Source organism: Atta cephalotes (assembly GCF_000143395.1).
Source record: "Atta cephalotes unplaced genomic scaffold scaffold00003, whole genome shotgun sequence".
NCBI classification, from domain to species: Eukaryota; Metazoa; Arthropoda; class Insecta; order Hymenoptera; family Formicidae; genus Atta; species Atta cephalotes.
The window spans coordinates 813,866-833,078 of record NW_012130067.1 but is presented as its reverse complement, the minus strand read 5'-3'; the positions used below and the strand labels follow the sequence as shown (position 1 = coordinate 833,078).

At 33.7% G+C, this 19,213-nt stretch overlaps 4 protein-coding genes across 4 annotated transcripts; 2 read left to right on the top strand and 2 right to left on the bottom strand.

Annotated features, from left to right (window-relative positions):
* Nucleotides 1–1,603: 1,603 nt before the first annotated feature.
* LOC105624719 (cilia- and flagella-associated protein 97-like) lies at nt 1,604–2,488 on the bottom strand. Its single transcript, XM_012206077.1, has 2 exons — nt 1,805–2,488; nt 1,604–1,687 (listed from the first exon to the last, which is right to left on the bottom strand). Exons 1-2 carry the CDS (start codon nt 2,486–2,488, stop codon nt 1,604–1,606), a joined length of 768 nt encoding a protein of 255 aa, XP_012061467.1.
* A 557-nt stretch (nt 2,489–3,045) lies between these two features.
* Nucleotides 3,046–4,692, bottom strand: LOC105624697 (THO complex subunit 3). The gene is made up of 2 exons (XM_012206054.1): nt 4,507–4,692; nt 3,046–3,828 (listed from the first exon to the last, which is right to left on the bottom strand). The coding sequence occupies exons 1-2, from the start codon at nt 4,690–4,692 to the stop codon at nt 3,046–3,048; spliced, it is 969 nt and encodes a 322-aa protein (XP_012061444.1).
* An 862-nt stretch (nt 4,693–5,554) lies between these two features.
* Nucleotides 5,555–7,326, top strand: LOC105624708 (probable 26S proteasome non-ATPase regulatory subunit 3). Its single transcript, XM_012206066.1, has one exon. The coding sequence runs from the start codon at nt 5,555–5,557 to the stop codon at nt 7,064–7,066; it is 1,512 nt and encodes a 503-aa protein (XP_012061456.1). The 3' UTR covers nt 7,067–7,326.
* A 958-nt stretch (nt 7,327–8,284) lies between these two features.
* LOC105624689 (lisH domain and HEAT repeat-containing protein KIAA1468 homolog) lies at nt 8,285–16,562 on the top strand. The gene is made up of 16 exons (XM_012206047.1): nt 8,285–8,330; nt 8,453–8,653; nt 9,027–9,185; nt 9,259–9,611; nt 9,707–9,820; nt 9,993–10,237; nt 10,478–10,788; nt 10,961–11,247; nt 11,492–11,822; nt 12,249–12,402; nt 12,674–12,797; nt 13,033–13,303; nt 15,003–15,138; nt 15,479–15,678; nt 15,850–16,111; nt 16,418–16,562. Exons 1-16 carry the CDS (start codon nt 8,285–8,287, stop codon nt 16,560–16,562), a joined length of 3,339 nt encoding a protein of 1,112 aa, XP_012061437.1.
* The last annotated feature ends 2,651 nt before the right edge of the window (nt 16,563–19,213 follow it).

Sequence of the window (19,213 nt, the reverse complement as noted above, 5' to 3'; positions counted from 1 at the left end):
ACGAAGTAATAATAGTATACGTATTTATTAGTTATTCTNTATATATATATATATATATATATATATATATATATATATATATATATCTTATTTTACTTCATAATTTTTTTGATGAAAGATAATAACGATGGTCTTAATGGCTGCGAAATAATTGCCGCGACCGCGATAACATATTTGAATCGGAAATTATTATGTTTTGTTGCTACTGCGCTGAGCGTACTTTGTGATATAATTGTTACTATTATGTTGTACAATAGTAACACAGAAATAGTCTCTCAAACAATTATTTGCAGTCTCTTAAACCAAAATCTAGATATTATTATAATACTTATTTTCTATTTCATTATTTAAAGCAACTGATATGAGATACTTTAAATTATTTACTAATAAGATATTTCGTGCAGGATAATCGAATATCTTGTTTTGTTGTTTTGGTTTGTTATAAAAAAAGAGTGAATACATGATCGATCAATTACATTGAAATGGAAACAGATACAGAATTTTATATATGGATATGGAATTACAAGATCGATAAGAAAAAGTCAAATACAGTTACAAAAAAGAAATACAGTTTCATATTATAATCGCAGCACACATTAATTTAAAGGAAACTATATCATTATACATTACTTCTACAGAAATTTATAATTTGCTCCTTGACACATAATACACCCTTTCTCTTCTTTTACGATATTGCTCGTATATGAATGTAATGGATACTATGATATAGTGCAAGGGAAAAAAAGAAAGAAAAAGAGAATTGTCACAATATTCAAGAGTTCCCGATTTTTTATATTAACCATGAGTGATAATTAAGTTATTTGAGATGAGTGAGAACTGTGATTTTTTATAGTCTTGTAGAGATAGCTTCAAGCAAATTTTCAAGAGACAAGTTTACAAGATTGCGCCGTATACACAAAATGTGAAGTTAAAGAAATGTGTACCTATTCTTCAAGACTGGTAATCGTTGTGTTTTAATAAAGAAGTCACAAAAAAGCATAATGTTTTGTATTCGAGAAAGTACGAACTTTACAGAGGATTTTTCTTTATTGAGTCGAAATCCATCGTAAGTTGTTTCAAAACTGACATTTACATAAATAATAAAACATTTAAAGCTCCCAATTAGTCACCGTGATAATATTGAATTGTGAGGTCGTAAGAAATGAGACGTGGAAGTTTCTTGCATAACTATCCCTCCTCCCTTTCCCCTCCCCCGAATCATAAAGTGAAAATAGGCTTAAAATCTTACGCGTATTTTTTTGCCTTTTATATCTATTTACTACATGAGAGAAAAGCATAATTTTGGCTTATTTTTATAAATGTTTTAAAGCGATTATCTCATTATCTTGTTTCACTCAAGCTTTTTATTTATAAATGGTATGTAAGAAATTTCAACGTGTCATTTCTCGCTTATGACAGCATGACATAATAGAGCTGCGGCGACTACTTAGGAGTCATACTAAAAAATGATAAGGCCTAATTTCTTGATTTGTATCCCAATGTTTTTTCTTTACAGTAGCAGTTGATTATCTTACTCCGCTGATGTGGTTGATTTTGTTTCATAACGAGATGAAACAAAATTCTTTTCAACATTATAAAAATTCTACAAAAAGGTCAATCTACAACCCATTTTCGATGTATTTGTGAAAACGCAAGATTTCGCCTGTTGTATTCTTCTGAGGAGTAGCTGCAAATGAAGTTTTCACGTTATACACTGCACAGCTATTGTATTCAATTTACAAAAATGAAGAAACATATATCCATCTACTTTATACTTTGTATCTGTGATATTGAAATTACATACCATGTTATCATTTTCTATCTTCTTTTGCAACTTCTTCCTATTTATCGCGGAACTACTAGTCCTAGATTGAACGGTATCCTCGCCAAGAATTTTGTGCCGAGGTTTTTGTTGTGCCATAATCTTCCTCAGCAGTAGCTCGTTCTCCCGCTCGATCTTACGCATTTCCTCGTCGGTGAAGCTCATATTCCACCGTTTGCACTTCCTTGACTTGGTAAATCTATCTCTATCTGCTGTGGTGGCGCGAGGCAGTTCATCACTGGACAAATAAGACTCATCCTGGCAATTGTCTTTCCAACTCTCACTAATTCTAATTTCCTGTTCCTTTGAACTCTGGCTGAGGGGGAGATCAGTGATATGGATCAGAGACGAAGTATTCAGCGATCCTGACGTGACATTTGTAACTTCGGATTCATCGCAGGATTCGTCAGAGCAGAAAGACTCGCCTATATACACGGATTCATCGTCTGACGTGTCCTTAGTCTTCTGCACAACTTCATCACCTTCTTCATCCGAACCAAAAAGATCTAGCTGGTCTAAAGCCGTCATTTCTTCAGTCTCGCTCTCTGCCTCATCGATCTCGTGAATATTTGGGATGTTATTGAAGCTGTCTTTCGTCTCTTGCAGATCTTCTTCAAGAGCGTACCGACATTCGCAGATGGTGTTTATTTCATTCTGCTTCGCCATAGCGATTATCGAAGGAGGCAGAGTGAGATCAGCAAAGAATGCGAAGTTCCCACGATGACCGCGCGATGAAACAAAATGTGACTTATATGGCTCGAATAAAACCTGAGCCAAATGGTAACTATGCCGACCGAACGGTCAACAAAAGTTTCATACTTGATACGCTCGAGAATTCTAATCAATAAATCGATTCCGATATAATCGATAGGATAACGTATAATGTTAGCTAAAATGTGCAGCCTATTTTTTTATATTGATATTTTCAGAAATTTAATGAATATGTTTCATAAATTAAAATATTTCTTTCCAAATTCATTTTTCATATATATCTTATCAAATCATAATATTCATCAATCTTTTATATTCACATTTAAATACATAAAAATTTAATATTTTAAATACAGTTCTGTTTTTATATCACATCTAATCTCTATTATGGGATAATGATAGTGAAATATCACTTAAGTTTACTTATAAAATATTGTTTTATACTTATGAAATATGACAATATTTCTCGAAAGCAATACGGACCCAAAACAAAAGATACAAAACAATGAAATTCAATCATTTGCAAAACCAAATACCTTTAAACTACCGGCATCGCGTTTCCGATCGTAAGAGTCCTTATCGTCACACGCATAAGCTAAGAGATATTGTTTTGGATGCCATGCAACAGTGAATGTTGCTGCTTCTACTGGAACATCAGCAATTTTCTCGCCAGTTTGCACTTCACCGATATCTATGACTAAGTCCTCGGAAGCCGCTGCCAGGAGTTGTCCATCATATGAGAAAGAGATAGTCCTAACTGGCCACTCTAGCCGCGAGAACGTCCTCAAGCAACACAACTCGTCGGCATCCCACAGAGAAACCAGTGCATCTGCGGATCCAGTGGCGAAATATCGGCCGGTTGGGTCAAACTCAATGCAGATACAAGTACCTGGATGCGCCTTGATCACATGCAACAACTCCAGCTCGGGATAGCTAAGTATATGCACGCAACCCTGGCCGTTTGTCAGATAAAACGTATCTGAATCCTTATTCCACGAGATCTCGTTTACCTCGAAGTTAAACTGCTCTTCCGCACGTATTTTCATCACTCGGGCATCGATGAACGTGACCAAGTCTTCCTTATTTCCTACAGCAATCGTGTTACCATCTGGCGACCATGATATATTAATATTTTCTCCTCTAGTGCTAATATTCGCTGTACACTTTTGTGTTCTTGTATCCCAGATGCGAACTGTCTTATCTCCACTTGCAGTAGATAATAATTCTGGACAAAAAGCATGCCAGCACAACTGGTCTACGCTACCACCATGTCCTCTGAAAGTCGTTTCCTGCTTCTGAATTAAAAAAAAAAGTATTTTAAAAACTTCATAATCAAAACCATGATTAGAATCACGTTAATATTAAAAATAATTATTATAAATAATTAATATTAAAAATTAAAGGTTTTAGATGACTTCATTTCAAACGATAAAGTTAATTATTTTCTAACTTGAAAATTTTTAATATTTAAAATGCAATTTTTTAAAACGTATTCAAATTCAAACAGACACAAAAAATTTTAAATAAAATCATAGAAGATATTCCGATGTGTCACTTGATTCTTGTTTTCATTTCAAACTTCTTTTTTAAGAATAACTACACCAAAGAAAGGAAATAAAAGCAGTATTATTAAACTTATTGTAGTTATATGCTCCCTTAAAACAACAAAATTTAACATTTTCTTTTACAAATCAGAAGGAATCGTCCAAAAAGGGTAACTATATCATCTGATACTGTTTGATCATTTTAATATCGGCTGTTATATATATATTAATATTCAGTTCTCTACTGTAATTATCGAGTTTACAGATAAATAATTAATGAAAGAAAAATGCTTCAAATAAAATATATATAATGCGTCAATATAAATATAATGCGTTAAGTTGTATGGAAAATATCACGGAAAATTTTCATTTTATAGGAAGGCAAATCGCGCCGCGTGAAAGGAATCGTCGTAGGTTATGTTTACTAACCAAACGATCCGGGCACAGCGAGAATATACAAACGGACTTGTCGAAGGAGCCCGAAGCTAAGTATTTGCCGTCGCAACTCCATCCTACGCTGTGTACTTTCGCCGAATGGCTCTGTTGTTCTCGAATTTTATTGTGTGACTTAAAATAATTAATTAGCTCCTCCACACGCGAAGTACTAACGGCCATCGTTATCCGAATTCCGACATCAATCACAAAAAATTACGAACTCCATTGACTTCGTTCTTTTTAGCTAAAGTTTAAAAAGAACAGACCCTTCGATCCCTTTTATATTGAATATTTGATACGCGTACCAATCTAACTTAACTAAAAGTTAAAGTTACTAAAATTACTAGTAACTTTCTATGAAATAATCTCAATTTCAGAAATTTATTTGAAGACTGATGTTCTAAAAAAATTAAATACAATATGCATGAAAATGATTAATTAAATACGCATATCACGTATATGTTTACATATATATATGATATCACCGAAATTAAAATAATTCAATAGAAAGTTACTAGTTTAGCACTTGTATCGAATGCGTGATGTAAACTAGGCCCTCGATCGAGGCTGCGTTCGCTTTGACGCTCACGAGAGCTTGAGAGCATCAATTGTCCTTGTTTAATATTTAAGATACGGTCAATGCGATGCTGCAAACGTTTTGAAGCGTTTTTTAACTGGTCAGTTTATAAAATTCTTTCTTCTTGGTCCATCAAATGCTTCAAACCATTTGTAGCGAGACTTTGACTACAGCCTTAATAAGCAACAAGGATGAAACGACGTTTAAAGCGTCGTGAGCGCCGAAGCGAACGCAACCGAGTACACCAATAAGCGAGCGTTCTAACCTTACTTGAAACGTACGTGAATTGCATAAATATGCAGCGATACAACATTAAAGGTGGACAATGAGAACCTGAGCGAATATCGGATTCAAAGAAAGGAATTTAAAGAGTGCGTGTCATCTGTGACTTCGTCGACGGATAGACGTCGTGAATCAGACTGCGGTCACAAGTTAATACAAGTAGATAGTTATCACGGGATAGCGATGGGTGTACCGACCGGTAAAAACGTCGAGGCGATGGACGTGGATGTGAATCCGTCGGACACGCAGAACGCCAACGGCGATGGTGATGGCGCGGGTGAACGCAGGGACACCGATATGCAGACTTTGTGCGACATTCGGGAGCACACGCGGCAAATCGAGAAAGCGGTGCAGAATAAGGAGCCACGTTTCGTCCTCCGTGCCCTTCGCGCCTTACCCAACACTCGTCGTCGTCTTAATCCGGTCGTGCTGCGCGGCCTCGTCACGGGCTTCTACACCAAGTCCGCTGTCGAACGGGACGCCCTGCTCGCTTGGGTGGAGGAGCCGATGGACGTGGACGATTGCCAGGCCATCACCCAGAAGTTCCGCAGTTCCTCGGCATCTCTGTTGCCCGAGATCGACGGTTACATTCATTTGTTGGTGTTGATTCGACTAATCGACACTAGCAAGTACAACGAGGCAGTGCAATGCTCGGAACAGCTGGTCCAGAAGATTGCCGCGCAGAACCGTAGGACCATAGATCTGATTGCCGCCAAATGCTACTTCTATCACTCGCGCGCTTACGAACTTACGGATCAGCTGGACAAGATCCGCGGCTTTCTACATCTTCGTCTGCGTACTGCAACTCTACGCAACGACTTCGAGGGCCAGGCGGTGCTGATCAATTGCCTGTTACGCAATTATCTGCACTATAATCTCTATGATCAAGCAGACAAGCTGGTGCTCAAATCGACTTTTCCTGAATCGGCCAGCAACAATGAGTGGGCTCGCTTCCTCTATTACCTCGGCAGGATAAAGGCCGCCAGATTGGAGTATTCAGCTGCTCACAAGTATCTAGTACAAGCGATGCGCAAAGCGCCGCAGACTACGGCGGTTGGATTTAGACAAACTGTACAGAAATTGGCGGTTGCCGTGGAGCTTCTCCTTGGCGACATCCCAGAGAGACAGATATTCCGACAGGCCGCTCTACGGAGAGCCCTTGCCCCGTACTTTCAATTAACACAGGCAGTACGTCTGGGTAATTTGCAACGTTTCGGTGAGGTCCTGGAAAATTTTGGTCCGCAGTTCCGCGCGGATCACACATTCACACTGATTTTGAGGCTGCGGCACAATGTCATCAAGACTGCGATTCGTTCAATTGGGCTCTCCTATTCGCGCATCTCGCCAGCTGACATTGCTCGCAAACTAGGATTGGACTCCAGCGTGGATGCAGAGTTTATTGTGGCTAAGGCGATCCGTGACGGTGTTATTGAGGCCACCTTGGATCCAGAGAATGGTTACATGCGCAGCAAGGAGACCACGGATATTTACTGCACCAAGGAACCACTGTTGGCCTTCCATCAAAGAATCACCTTCTGCTTGGACTTGCACAATCAGAGCGTGAAAGCGATGCGTTATCCACCGAAATCTTACGGGAAGGATTTGGAGTCCGCAGAAGAGCGCAGAGAGCGGGAACAACAGGATCTTGAGCTGGCCAAAGAGATGGCCGAGGAAGATGACGATGGTTTCCCTTGAATCCTTCGAATTCATGTCTACTTATTTTAAACAAAGTGGAAGATTGGGAGAAAACATAGCGTTTCTAGAAAAGATATTAGAAGACGTGCTTTTCTAAAAAAAAAAACATTTAATTGAACTAACATTGAATTTATTGAATTAATGAACTATAAAGATCGTGACGTTTGTATTCTCTATGCATTTTCGTGCATGCTTTGTAAATGTCAATAATATATATGACTTAAGATATAATGTCAAGCACATGTAATACATGTATGAAATGAAAACGTTGCAATCAATTTAATAAAGTAAATCCTTCATTTATATTATTATATCAAGAATCTTACTTTGACCAATAATTGTAATAAATTCCTAATAATTAGATAATATATATAAAAACGACAGAAGAAATGACACTAATTTGATATATTTTCAATTCTGTGATCTTCAAGTCATTTTTTATAATTTTTATATATATCAATAAAAATCATTTATGTTAAATTTATTTATAAATGAGAGGTTGTATAATTTATATTTTTAAAACTTGAGGCCTTGTTGCACCAACATTACTTTGACTTTAAGTGAGATTTAAAACTTTCTCTTTTTAAAGTTGAAAGGAAACAGAGATGGAGAAAAGTTTTAAGCCTCGCTTGAAGTTAAAATACATTGGTGCGCAATCTTAAGAGAATAAAAAGTAACTAAAAAGTCAGCCTCATCATTCAAAAATCAGCCAACTTGCTTATAATGAATTCGATTAAATGCACTCTGCCGTCGTATACAAAATAACAGGTAAAAGATATATGTTTATAAATAAACATGGAAATTGATAAATTGTGAAATACCTAATGCATTTTATTGTACTATTAAGTAAAATATATGTTTCATAATTCGAAGTACTTGCATTTTTATACTCAAATTAAATCAGTGTACAACAGGTTCAATATGCACTAGTGCTTCCAATCGAATTCGTCATTAAATTTTAATTGGTCGCTTAATAGGGAATTTCATGAACTTGTAGAGCATTGTAAAATTTACTTGGCGCACGAGTCGCCAATCTATGTACCACAATATTACTGTCTGTCAGATGAGTTGTCATTTATCTGACTTATAAATAATCATTTTCCGTTACATACGTATAGTATTTAATGTCAAAGCGGCGTACTACGCAAGACAGACCAATATTGTCTCACGTGGATATGTCATTTCTTATCCTTATAAGTAGCTGAGTGTAATAATATCATGGCGAGTATCATCGAGGAAATATCTGTATCCACGAATAACAGAGGTAATCTTCTCCTTGCTATAATGTATACTTGATTATGAATCACACAATCAACTGCTGAAAAACAATTACAACCGCAGAGTGATTAACTGCAGGAATACTCTTCTCGAATACTGTTACTTCAGAATATGCGACTCCAAAGACATCGATATCCTACGAGGAGATAGCAACGAAACTTCTAAACGAGAAGCTTTTCTTGACGGCTTTAGAATTGCATGCTGAATTATGCGAAGCTGGCAAGGAGCTGTCCATCCTTAAGGAATTCTTCTCAAATCCAAACAATTTCGAGAGCTCCAATATCAAACCAGAGCCATATACTTCAATGCGTATGTATCTTGTTTTTTAATCGAAATCAGACTTACTTTGTTAGAACCCTAAAGTATGGCAAGTAAGACAATTGCCTTGTACAAAAAATTTGAAAACGATTTTAATTTGCAAACAATATGGAATTTTTGGAAACATGCTTATATTTCTATCCTTAAAATCTATCCTTAAATTGTATGTCTGTAAATTATAAACTTTGCTTATGTTATTTCTTTACTTTCTACGTCTGTTTATTATATTTCACATTGTATATACTTTTAACATCAGATTATCATTTTAATACTGATTGTCTCTGATTTAATTTTTGATAATACAGTGTTATTGCTTAACGATAAAACAGACATTATAAAATATTACATATAAATGAAATATTAGCCAGATCTTCTAGTCAGGCTACCTTGGATTCGTTGGATATGACTCGATATTCAGAGGATGGAGCTGGTGTCGACGAAAGAGTAGCCATTCTTGAATTCGAATTACGCAAAGCCAAGGAAAATATTTCTGCTCTGCGTGCTAATTTGACTGTAGTAACAGGTATGTCTCACTTGAATGATAAAATCTTTTAACTTATAATACAGTTTTTAATTAATAATACTTAAAATTTCAGAATTGGAGGGTACATTGAAGACCCCAGACAAGAACTCTAAAAAAAATTTGATTACTGAACTGCCCATAAAACCGCATGAGCAGCGAGCGCTGAATTTTCTCATCAATGAATATCTATTGGCAAGATCATACAAACTCACCTCGATCACATTCAGCGATGAATGCGAAGAGCAGGATTTCGAGGACTGGCAAGATGTGGGATTAAATATTCCCAAACCTACGGAATTGTTGCAGATATATCGGGAATACATGAGAGCCAACGGATATGACAAACTTCCATCCATAAGCGTTGCTGTGCAAACGGACTTTGTTATCGAAGATGTTGAGGAACAGAAGGATGAATCTTTGGAAATGGTTTGTTACTTTAATAAAGCTTCAGAAATTTTAAAATGTTTAAATTCTGGATTGCTTAAATTTGTGAATTTTCTAAGAGCTCTATTTTTTTGCAGGCAGAACAGATTGAAAGGTTGCAGCAGCAAATTGCAGTACTGGAGCAAGAGAAAAATGCTCTCCAGGAAGTTATTTCATCAAACAAGGAAATTGTTATAGAAAATCCAGTAAAAGTAAGCTAACTAATTAGTGCTCTCTTCTGATTTATAATTGATAACAATTGAAAAATTATACAGGAACAGATTGTATAACGAATGCTCATTATTTGATTATAATATTCCTTTCTGTTGTTTTCAAAAATTGAGCTTTGAGTTTATTATATAATTACTGTAGTTTTATTTATAGTCAGGTAGCTGTGGAACTATCCGTACCATTAATTCCAACTCTACAACTCCTGATAAATTTGAACTACTTGAACCATTACCAAGAGATATATCAATCACTACTCAGGAACCAGAAGAAGATGATAGCGTTTCTGCAGTAGTTAGTCTGGATGAAACAGATCCAGGAGATAAGGAGTGGACCAGACTGCAGTTACCTAGAGTAAATATTACAGAGAAATCCTCTGTCCTACCAACTGCATCCTCCAGGTTATTTTATGCTATTATATACATTTAATTTGTAAAAACATTAATGTAATTTGTTTATTTAACTAGTCAAAGTTAATAATAAACAAGTTGAGAAATAATATAAAAATAACATAAACTTTCTTCTAAGTTATAAAGAAGTGAAATAATTAAATAATAACTTGAAAAATATAAAGATTTTATTTATAATATGAAGATTTTTAAGTATTTAAGATATGTTAATTACATTTGTGAACATTACAGAAATTTGCCGAATAAATTCAAGTCGGAAATAGTGACACATTGCATGGCGAATGTTTCGGGATCATTAATATCCTCAGTGGGAGAATCATTAAAGCACGGAATCACTCGGGATACATTAGTTGATATTTTAGCATATACTCTGCCACGTGTAGTACCCAACATTATCCTTAATAGACGCGAAGAAATTATTCCTCTGATCCTTAGTGCAATTTATCTCCATTCCAATTCCAGCGAGAGGGATAAGTTATTACAAATGCTATTCAACTTAAAGAAAAGACCGCAGGAGGATGAGCGACAAATGATATTGGCCGGTCAGTAAAAAATATACAATTTAATTATTTTGATTACTAGACTTATTATAAATAAAAAATTTTTTTTTAGAAAAGAAGTTGCCCTTGTGTAATTTTGCAATGTATAAAGAATACTTATAATTAACAAATTTTTCATTTACTGAATAAATCTATTAGAAAGTTTTTATGTCAGGTTTAATTGTCATGGCGAAGCTCGCAGAAGAGTCGCTGGAAACGGAAGAAATTCTAACAATTTGTTGGGAACAAAGTCAGCATAAGTATTCAGAGAGAAGATTATTAGCTGTCGAATGTTGCTCTGTGTTGGCATCCTACACATCAGCTTCCATCAGAAATTCACTAATGTTGTCAATGTTGCAACAAATGTTATTGGAGGACAAAGATCCTGTTGTACGAATTAGTGTAGTGAAAAGCCTCGCGCTACTCATAGCTTTGATGGATGATCCTGATAAATACTTCCAAGTAAATATCTTATTTTACATATTTTTCTATCTTTTTATCGTTTCTTTTATCATTTTTATAAACTTATTTATATATAGTATTTACCTGAAAAAAAACTTGGAAAATTTTCAGGAAATTTTTAAGTCATTTCTTTCCCATATAGCATCTTTAATTTTATTTTTCAGGAAACTTTTTTTACAAGATTTCAAAATAAACACCCTGTTATATTTTGTATTATTGATATGTTGTTACATAAAAATTGCAGTGCGAGGAATTGGTGTTGACAGCACTCCACGACACGTCGTCATTGGTTGTCGAGACAGCATCGTCGGTATTATTACCAGTTTTGGCACAGTGGGCATTATCCCTGAGGAGGTTGCATCTAAATCTGCTACCACGCATAATCTCAAAAGTTAAGAATCAGTTAAAGTCGATTCACTCCCAGACTTCGCCAAACAAGAAAGACTATGTCGACGAAGAGAAATTGACGCCATCGATCAGTATTCTGCAATGCATCTTACCTTATACAGTCTTGTGCGTTGCAAATACTGATGCGGTGCGAGCCTGCATCAAAGATGATACGTCACCAGATTTGTGTGAGTTATTAGAAGAAGTAAATACAAAACAGGAACGTATATTTCAGTAATTGAAAGGTGAAATAAATGATAGTCAAATAAAAAAAATAGGAAAGCTAAAATTATATTTGAAATATTTCAAGATTTAAAAGTTTAGAAATTCACAAAATTAAAATTACATTAAATTTGAAATAAAAGTTAAAATAAAATTCACTGATTTGAAAATAAAAATTTAGAAGAATTTGACATCTACATGGATGCGAGTAAAATATATTGAAAGTAATTAAAGATTTTTTTTAATGGAGAAATTTTATGTTACAAATATACATAAAAGAGATTTAAAATTCCAAAAATATTGTAAAAAAAATGTTAGCAGTTTTTGTATAAAGCTCATAAGCTCGCACAAAAACAAAAGCACAAAAGTTTTCTAGAAACTTTGTGGTGCAGCCGAGGAATTTCTGGCGTTGTGTCACTCCAATATTATCGACCCGAGAATATTCTACGAGGATTCAGTCGACGTGGGTGTTCTTCTCAATACCTTCTTTTCCAACTCCTGGGAGGGCGCATCTTGGCCGGAATTAGAATGGTTTACGAACAAATTGTAAATATTTTTTATTGTTTTATTTCTAGAAGATATTATTTTTATATTATTAAATAATTATATTAAAAATAATATTATAATATAATTATATATTATTAAAATTACAAATTACTTTATAAAAATTGATTTCTTTATATCGTTCAATTATTTATTCGACATCTCAAAACATGTTACAGCTTTGAAAAATTAAATATTTCTAATACGAATCTTCAAAAGTTTATTTCTTTTTTAAGATATTGATTTCAAAATGCACTTGCATTTTCTTTTACAGAGTATTTGAAGTTTTGGATATGATGAAATCTGTGGATGCAGCTCAAGAAAACGTTCTAAAAGCCCTTCTAACATACATTTATTCTTTGTGTGTGGGTTTTGGAAAATACATTACACAATCCAGGGTAAATGTAAAATATCATTTTATAGAATTACATAGAAATATTATTAAAATATTTAATAACTCTGATGATTCAGATTTATTAAATTTTGAATTGTTTCTAAATTTTTTAATTCTTTTTATAGATTCTTCAAATTAGATAAGTTGTTTCCGTGTTCTTGAATTTTTTTTAATTTTTAGTTTTGTACAATGTTTTTTAAAATATTAGCGATGCTTAAGAATTTTAATTATTATTTCAGATACAGGCAATATTTTCCTTGGAAGTATCAGAACTTGAGAAGCAATTGACAGCATTATCGGTAGATAAGAAGAATATGAGCTTTCCATTGATTCCAAGTTACTTAGTGATTCTAAGTACTTTCGATTTCACGGAGCTCGTAAATTATTTCAAACAATTCCTCGTAGTTTTATCTATGAGTGGCACTAGTATATCTTGGTTGCAAATCGCAGCTAATATTTTATGCGCTCGTGAACAGATACAAGAATATGTGCTTTCTAGTCTATGGGATGGTTCGTATCTTTTTCTATTTTATATCTTCTTTCGTGTATTATTATCATTAATAGTTTTGTAGAAAAGAAATAGTGCCAAGTCTTATATAATAAATGAAAATATTATAAGACTTTAAAAAATCTTATTTCTAGTTTAAACTATAATTGTTTTATTAAAAAAATTCTATAATGTTCTATATGTTTTATATATATAATTCTATATGTATTTTATATATTAGGAGTATAAATTAGTTCGGTCCGTTTCCCTAAAGATGGCTCCAGCTATTGTGAATGGTTCATAATGACAGCTGATTTTGGCGGTTAAAGAGATTAAACATCTGCTAATAATATTCAGTTTATATCGCTTTGAATTTCATACAAAAATCTTGATTTTTACTGTATTTGAAATGTCGAATTTTGTGTTAACCAAGCAGAATTTGCGGGAAGTTTTGATTTTCTGTTTTAATTGGAAGAAAAGTGCGGCTGAAGCCCATCGAAGTTTATGGTGACACTGCTCCAACTGATAAATCATGTAGGGAATGGTTTCAACGTTTCAAGAATAGAGATTTCAGCATTGAAGACAAGCCTCGCTCTGGACAGCCAAAAAAATTCGAAGACAAAGAATTAGAGGCATTACTCGAAGAAGATCGGAGTCAAATGCAAGAGGAGCTTGCAGAATCATTGGGGATAACTCAACAAGTTTCTATACGATTGAGAGCCATGGGAATGATTCAAAAACAAGGAAATTGGATGTCTTATGAACTGAAATCGAGAGATGTTGAAAGACGATTTTTCAACAGCTGCGAACAGCTGATTCAAAGACAACAGAAAAAAAGTTTTTTGCATTGGATTGTGACTGGAGATGAGAAGTGGATGTTCTATGACAACTCCAAAAAGAAAAAATACTACGCTAAGCCCGGTCAATCGTTGCCATCGATCTCAACATCAACACCACGATCACAACATTCATAGTTTGAAGATCATGCTCTGTATCTGGTGGGACCAAAAGAGTCTTGTTTACTATGAACTGCTGAAATGAACTGCCTGGCGATTCCATTACGGATCGGTATCGACTACAATTGAGCCGTGCATTGCGAGAAAAACGACCGGAATACGAGCAAAGAGATGATAAAGATTATTCTTCTTCATGACAACGCTCGACTTCATGTCGCTAAAGTCGTAAAAAAATATTTGAAAACGCTCAAATGGAATGTTTTACCGCACCCGCCGTATTCTCCGGACATTGCTCCTTCTGATTATTGGTTGTTCTAGCAAGGATGCAGCAAGTCACTGGTTCATTTCTTTCGCAGAAATTGAAAAAATTGGATCGCCTCCATAGACGAGTCATTTTTCGATGGAATTCGAAAATTGCCTGAGAGATGGGAAAAAGTAGTAGGCAGCGATGGACAATATTTTAATTGATCTGTTCATTCATTTTGTTTTGAAATAAATGCATTTTTTGAACAAAAAAACGGACCGAACTAATTTAGTACTACCTATATATATATATATATATATATATATATATATATATATATACACACACACACACATTATATATTATTATATTACATTATATCATATTATATTATGTATATTAGCGAATATTTTATTAAATTTATATTTTCTTAGGATCGATATATTTCTATTATAATATTCTGCAGAATATTTTTAAATTATAGCAATAAATTTAAAGTTATTAAAAAAATTTTCTTTACAGGTGTAATGCATCAGAGGTCCTCTGTAAGATGTGCAACAGCAACATTATTCGGTTCCATTATAGCGCACATTTCAGACCAATTAGCAAACGCCAAGATCGTACCAGCCATTGTAACACTCGCCAGCGATCCTGAAGTGTGAGAGATCCTTCTCTATTTATGCATGCATGTATCTGAAATTCCATTTCATTCTTTAACATATTAGTTTCTTATAAAATCTTTATTATTTCAAAATCCTTAAACGTATAATAAATCCAGCAATATCGTATAGTGAATCTAATAATAAATTAAATTTTAAATTTTATAATTTTAATTATAAAAATTAAATTTTATAATTTTATGCACCAGTATCCGCGTTGACTCTTATATTGCTTTATTTATATTGATACAAATTATTTATTTCAAACTATATATCACTTTCGAGCAATATTAATATTTTTCATTTTGTGTCATGCAATAATCGAATAAATATCTTTAGTGATGTGCGTTGCGCTGCAATCTCCACGATAGGCCGTATAATAACGGAATGCAAGGTGAGGGAGGCACGTGATAAAGGACGTTTAACATTAGAGACAATCGCGAAGGATCCTCAAGAACTCTCCCAAACTTTGGCAACATCATTAGTATCCACGTTTGCAGTCATCGCTCCTACTTGTCCGCAGAATTATATAGAAAACAGTACGTTATTCTGTACATATATATATATATATATATATATATATTTAATTTGAGAAATACACTCTTAAATATAAAAGAGTGGGATACGAATTTTCTATCATAATTTTGATTAAAAAATGCTTTTATTATTAAAATTTTATTATTATTATACTGAGCTATTGTTAATTACAGTAATAGCGACGCACTTATCGACGATTGCATCGTTCGCGCTTCAGCAGAGTCATAAGATTGAATTGATAAACGCGTTGGTAGAAGCATACTCTGTGCTGGTTTACTGTCCGTTAAGTAGTCAATGCGTTTCCGGAGTAGTACTACCGGGATTAAGACATCTTGAGGCACTAGTAAATCAATGCCTACCTCAGCAAAGAGATGCAGTGCGTTCTCTACTCAGAGAAGCGGAGTCCAAGCAAGATCTATCAAAGCCGATAGATAGGTATTAAATAAAAATAATTTTAAATAATGTAAATATATTTAATCGTATTTGTAATAAATCATGAATTAATAATTGTAAATAACTATATAGATACAATAACAAATGAAAAATTTTTTATTAAAAATAAATATAATTTTATACTTTATTATTAATTGTAATCTTTAAATCTGTTGATTTTTGATATCTTTTGATATCGTTGAATATTTTTCTAAAAACATTACACTCATTAACTAAAAGATTGCAATATTTTTTTTGATACACATATAAAATGTTTAAACATTTGTAAAAAGTTATTTCTTACATTAGGACACCCTCGAGTACCGGACTTTCCCTGTCGATGGCGACAGTGAATGTCGGTCAAGGTGTCGAGGACATGCGTCAGAGGATGAGCAAGATCTTTCAACATAAAACCGGATCATCTAGCATACCGAATATTTTCCGCAAGAAATAAACTGCTCTTTGTCTTATGGCGAAATCATGACAGAATCGAGTGTCACGTCGGTGAAAGGCTCGCAAGAGCAATCAATAAGGTTGTTATTAGACATAAATGTATAATGTTGTTTTAACGAATGTTAACTTATTTTTTTATTGCGCTAGCTTTGTAAGTGGACGTGTAAATTATTTTGTTTAAATATTAACATGATCTAAGGAACTCGAAGGTGAAGAATATGAACATTTTTCATGTTTGATAAAACTCAGATATCCATTCAGTCAGAGTCTGCTTTTTCAGCATCTGACATTTTCCTGTTCATTTTCTGATGATTCTCACTCAACTATCTATATTTATGACCTTATTGCAATCTTTCATATTTTATAATAATAAAATAGCGACAAATTTATCATAAATTCAACAACGAATATTATCAGTTAAGTAATTTTGTTATATTATTAATGATTAACATATATCATTTATAAAAGAGGAAAAGTTCACTGACAACAAATTGTTCGATAATAATTGTTAAAAATGACAGAATAGAGTCAAAGTTTACGCCTGTTTATCACCATTACTACCTCAGAAACAAGAAAATAGATAACAATAATTCCTGTAAAATATAACAAAACGGAAATATGTAATCACAGACTTATATATACATATATAAGTCTATGGTTTCAATAAGATAAACTTACAATTGATAGAACTATAGATTTATACAAGTCTATGAAATTTGTAAAAAAGATAGTCTTGTATATAACGCATAAGAAAATGAATCAATTAAAATCCTTCATTTCCTTCCTTTCCATGAAATAAAAGACTGATTAATTTTCTTATGCGTTATGCAAAGGTTTGCATTCTGGAAATGAACAACAAAATAATTTAACTAGCGAAATGTTATGAGTTATGTATACAGTTATGAAACTATTAAATTAATAATATACAAATAAATACACAAATAGGAAATAAAACCTATAGATCGAAGCTGGATCTTTAGTGCTTAAATCATTCGATGCGAATGTATACTACGTATCAAATGCAAACTCTGCACTGAATTGATTTTTAAAACATTATTTATTAGTAGAAGTATAGTAGTAATATCACATATTAAATTATCTAGCAATTTAATAATTTGATATTCATAGGCATCTTATAAAGATCTTAATGATGCTATTAAACATATTAAAATCTGTAAATAATTTATTGCTTATGAGCTTTATTTTCTTATTGATTGTGTATTTACACGTACAATAACACGTACAATCCAATAAGATTCTTGTATATAGAAATTAATGTGATTAATTTTTTTTCAAAATAAAAAGATAAGAAAGTTTTGATATTTTTTTATAAATTTTTATATTCGACGCAAAATTTTTTATTGAAAAACTTTTTTATTAAAATATTTCGCAAGAATTTTTATAGTTTTCTCGCTTCTGAGGCAGCAGTGATGAGTGGCCTTAAAAAGAAAGAAAAGAAAGAGTAGATTCAAAATGCAGCGATTAACAGTAATTAATGTTTAATTTCGAAATCTGTCACTTTACATAGTAATAAACAAACGTCATAGATCATATCATATATCATATCATATATCATATCATATATATCGCATATCATATATATATAATACACAAGTGTTTTCCTCGTAGAATAGTTTACAAAATCAGACTTTCTAGGAATACACATCCTGTTGCGTCCTTCTCTTGCTCCGGTTCTGTTTTCTTCATATTCTTTTTTTTTCTTTTTATATAATCACAGCTTATCCTGATGCGCCAATGAAACGTTGCTATTGTATTTTTTTCTTTCCCTTTTCAGTTTGATAATTAATCGACATAATCGTCGGAGAGAGTTTTGCCGCAATGCGTTTGATCCCGATGGACAATTACGGGATCAAAGTACGTTTCATTATCTCTCTCTCTTTCTCTTCTCTCTCACGATGCAATTTTCTATGAACTCTCACCGTTATGCGCAACGCCGATTTATCGGAATTTTTTTTCGGAGGATTAATTTAAAAAAGACCTGATCTCTTCTCGGAATCCGGGCGGATTTGAAAGCTCGATCCGCTAAGACTAAATCTCTTAATTTCAGCGGCTCTATCAAAATCACATAAATAGCACACAATTAGCCGTATAATGCATTTAAATTAACGGGCAAAGTACTTTCGCAATATCTAATTTCTTTCTCTCTCTTTCTCTTATACACTCTTTAACTCATTTAAGATTCAAAAGACGCTATTAATCATACGGGCCCAATATTTATTTTTCTTTCACACCATCTCTCTCCCGCAATTAATATCTATAGGCATTATAGATCTCTTGATCTAATTTTCATTAGCCACAACTACAATTACACCGCGCTCTTTGTCTCCACGTGCACGTGTAGCAATAGCGGAAAGCAACAGACGCGTACGTGTGAAGATAGAGGAAAAGGATAAAAACGGAAAACATAGAACCAAAGAACCCGTGTTAATTCAAAGAAAGGATATTGGACTGGAGGTCGTCTCTGATAGAACGTTAAAAAGTCGTTCGCGCGTGTATCAATAAGGCGCGCGATTACGCGATTTGCCTAATTTCCCCCCCCCCCTCCCCGCCCGAATTCCTTTACGAATCCGCGATGCGAGAGTCGACGGCGCAAGTCTCAATGTAGAATCATGAAACGCACATCGCGACATT